Source organism: Oncorhynchus keta, chromosome 10 (assembly GCF_023373465.1).
Source record: "Oncorhynchus keta strain PuntledgeMale-10-30-2019 chromosome 10, Oket_V2, whole genome shotgun sequence".
NCBI classification, from domain to species: domain Eukaryota; kingdom Metazoa; phylum Chordata; class Actinopteri; order Salmoniformes; family Salmonidae; genus Oncorhynchus; species Oncorhynchus keta.
Window position 1 is genome coordinate 76543445 of NC_068430.1, and position 2500 is coordinate 76545944.

Consider the following 2500-nt stretch of genomic DNA (forward strand, 5'->3'; position numbering starts at 1 on the left):
GCATCTGAACTCCGCGGTCAAACACGCCCATGTTGCCGCATTCCATGAAGGGGAACCCCCTTTCCTCTTGACGAACAGGAAGTAAATGTTGGTCAGCTTGTGAGACCACGGGGTGGAGGCAGAGGCGGGAAATGGGCCCTGGTGGTGGGGGGGGTGGTTTCCACGGGCCCGAGGTGGGGGGGTGTCGGGGGGGGAGGCAGGGGAGCTCGGGGGGAATCGTATGGTTGGTTTTCGGGCGGGGGAACTGACACAGGTGAGAAATTAGGTGATGGAAGGAAGATGGTGTGTGTTTGGGCCCTCTAAGGACGAACGTGATAGGCCAAGCAGCCTCTATGAACAAACGTGATAGGCCTAGCAGCCTCTACAAACAAATGTGATAGGCCGGCCAAACAGCAGAGGCCTACTGGTTTGGAGTAGGGCTACAGACCCTAACCAGAGTAGGTGGAAAGCTACCAACTACCTGCTGAAAACAGCTAGACTACAAGTAGCATTGACATTTAACCTCTCTGTCCTCTCACTAGTGATGTCACACGTGTTACACGACTTCTATCTGGAAAGTGTGCGATAAGGGGCATGTGTAGGGGAACGGTCCAGCACAAGCACCCACTCACACAAACACACTCACACTCTCACACACACTCACACACGTTCTCACACACACTCACACACAGGGAGTTCAGATTGAACGGCCAATGGGATTAGGAGGAGGCTGGGGGTTAGGTCTAATGGTAGACCCTACTGATTTCCTAAACCCTCTGATCCACAATTTAAAAAGACTTCCGACCAATTAGAATAGGCCTACCGAAAATCTACTGACAATTTTCTGACAACGTTATTCTAACCTGCCTGGTCAAATTCACATGGAATCATGGAGTCTTGTCAAGCATCTTGTCTGTCTGTCTCTGGCCTATTATTCTATTCGGCAAAGAGAGGAGAACAGGGAGGGAGAGAGAGAAAGAGAGGGAGACGGGGTTGGGGACTTGAAGGTAGAGAGGGACACTGACAGGAAATGAAACCATGAACAATAATTCAAATGAACGCATTCAAATGGTGCCTTAAAACCAACATAACGAAATACTCGGCAGGGGCAGACATGAGGGCTTGCCTTAGATCAAATCAAATAAACAACCATCGGGGTAAACGAGGGAGAAGAATCGAATTCAAGCCCCGAATCCAAATGAATAAATATAATCAAGTCACAACGCAAAACCCCAGCCCCCTAAAAACGTAGTAGCTTCGTCGTGGAATAAAATCAAAAAGATCAGCACCGCTATAGGTTTCCTTTTTCCTAAAATTCTGGTCCCCAGTTTCCATATGTAGAATCGAGAATGCGGAAGGTTACCAACGAAAATTGAGCTGTGTTAGAAGGAGGAGAGGTACCGATGCAGAACCTTGGAACTCTGTGGAGAGAGGACGCATCCAGCCATCCAAGTCGACCATTACTCGTCATAGAGCCGGGAAGAGGCAGAGGATATGGCGGGGGCGCCGGAGGCGTTGGTGCTGCTGGAGCCTCTCTGGTAGACCAACGAGACTGCTGTTGCTGCTCCGGTATCCAAATTATCCTCGGTGGTTATATCACAGGCAGACCCGAAGCCGATGCCGAACCGCATACACCGTCCGCGCGCCATGTAAAAAACGAAAATATAAAAAATAAATGAAAAGGTCAAAATGCAGGCTAGTCCACGACGCAGGCGGAAAGAGATCAGGCTAAAATAAATAACATCATGCCTTGATGGTGGTATGTTTCGTCAGTTTCCACCTCCCCGTTTGGTTTTTCTTGCAGCCTTGAGGGAAGTGGAGCCGAGAGAGAGGGGGGGTGTTAGAAGCGGCGTTTGAAGAAAAAAATCGACACAACCAGAGAGGAGGTCCACCGGTCCAAGCACAGCACACACTATATGCCAAAGCAGTATAACGCGGGTGCGGGTTTTTCTGGTCTGGGGGTCCAGAATTGAAGTCAAACCGTTATATTAGTATTCCCTGTGTATGTTTAGAAAACATGTTTAGAAAACATACACATTTCAGTCCATCTCCTTTATTTATTTTTATTGTCTTGTGAGTTTTGACGAGGGGCGATGCGTCTTGCCGGTGTGTGTTGACACCGATTCCCCTCTCGTTGGGGGGAATTGTTTTTCTTCACACGGTCTCCAATGAAAAGCGCCACCGAAATGTGCGCTTGTTGCTGGAAAGAGTTGAACGATCTCGGGAGGGAGGGCGGGGGTCGGAGTGGCGGGGGAGGGGGAGGGCTTGGAGCTGCCCGGGTTTACCGTGGATAAGAGTGTGAGAAGACGGGAATGAAAGAGAAGCGATTGGTTGAGTGGGTTAAAGTGCTCGGCATGCCGTTTATTTATATATTTGTCGTGATGACGGGGATTTGTGAGTGTTTGTTGTTGTGAGACTATGTGTTGTGTATGGATGGGAGGAAGGGGGGGGGGGCATTTATTTAGTGTTTTCTGATATAGGTTACAGTTTGTCATAGCTACACTCACTCATCCCTAATAAT

At 49.1% G+C, this 2500-nt stretch overlaps 1 protein-coding gene across 1 annotated transcript in view; it reads right to left on the reverse strand.

The window, feature by feature from the left end:
- Positions 1–2101, reverse strand: part of LOC127932393 (voltage-dependent calcium channel gamma-2 subunit-like) — a 96759-nt gene extending 94658 nt beyond the window's left edge. Inside the window, exon 1 of the mRNA XM_052528024.1 lies at positions 1–2101. This exon is cut by the window's left edge and continues 180 nt beyond it. Coding sequence (XP_052383984.1) covers positions 1–46 — 46 coding nt within the window. The 5' untranslated portion in view covers positions 47–2101.
- Positions 2102–2500: the final 399 nt, after the last annotated feature.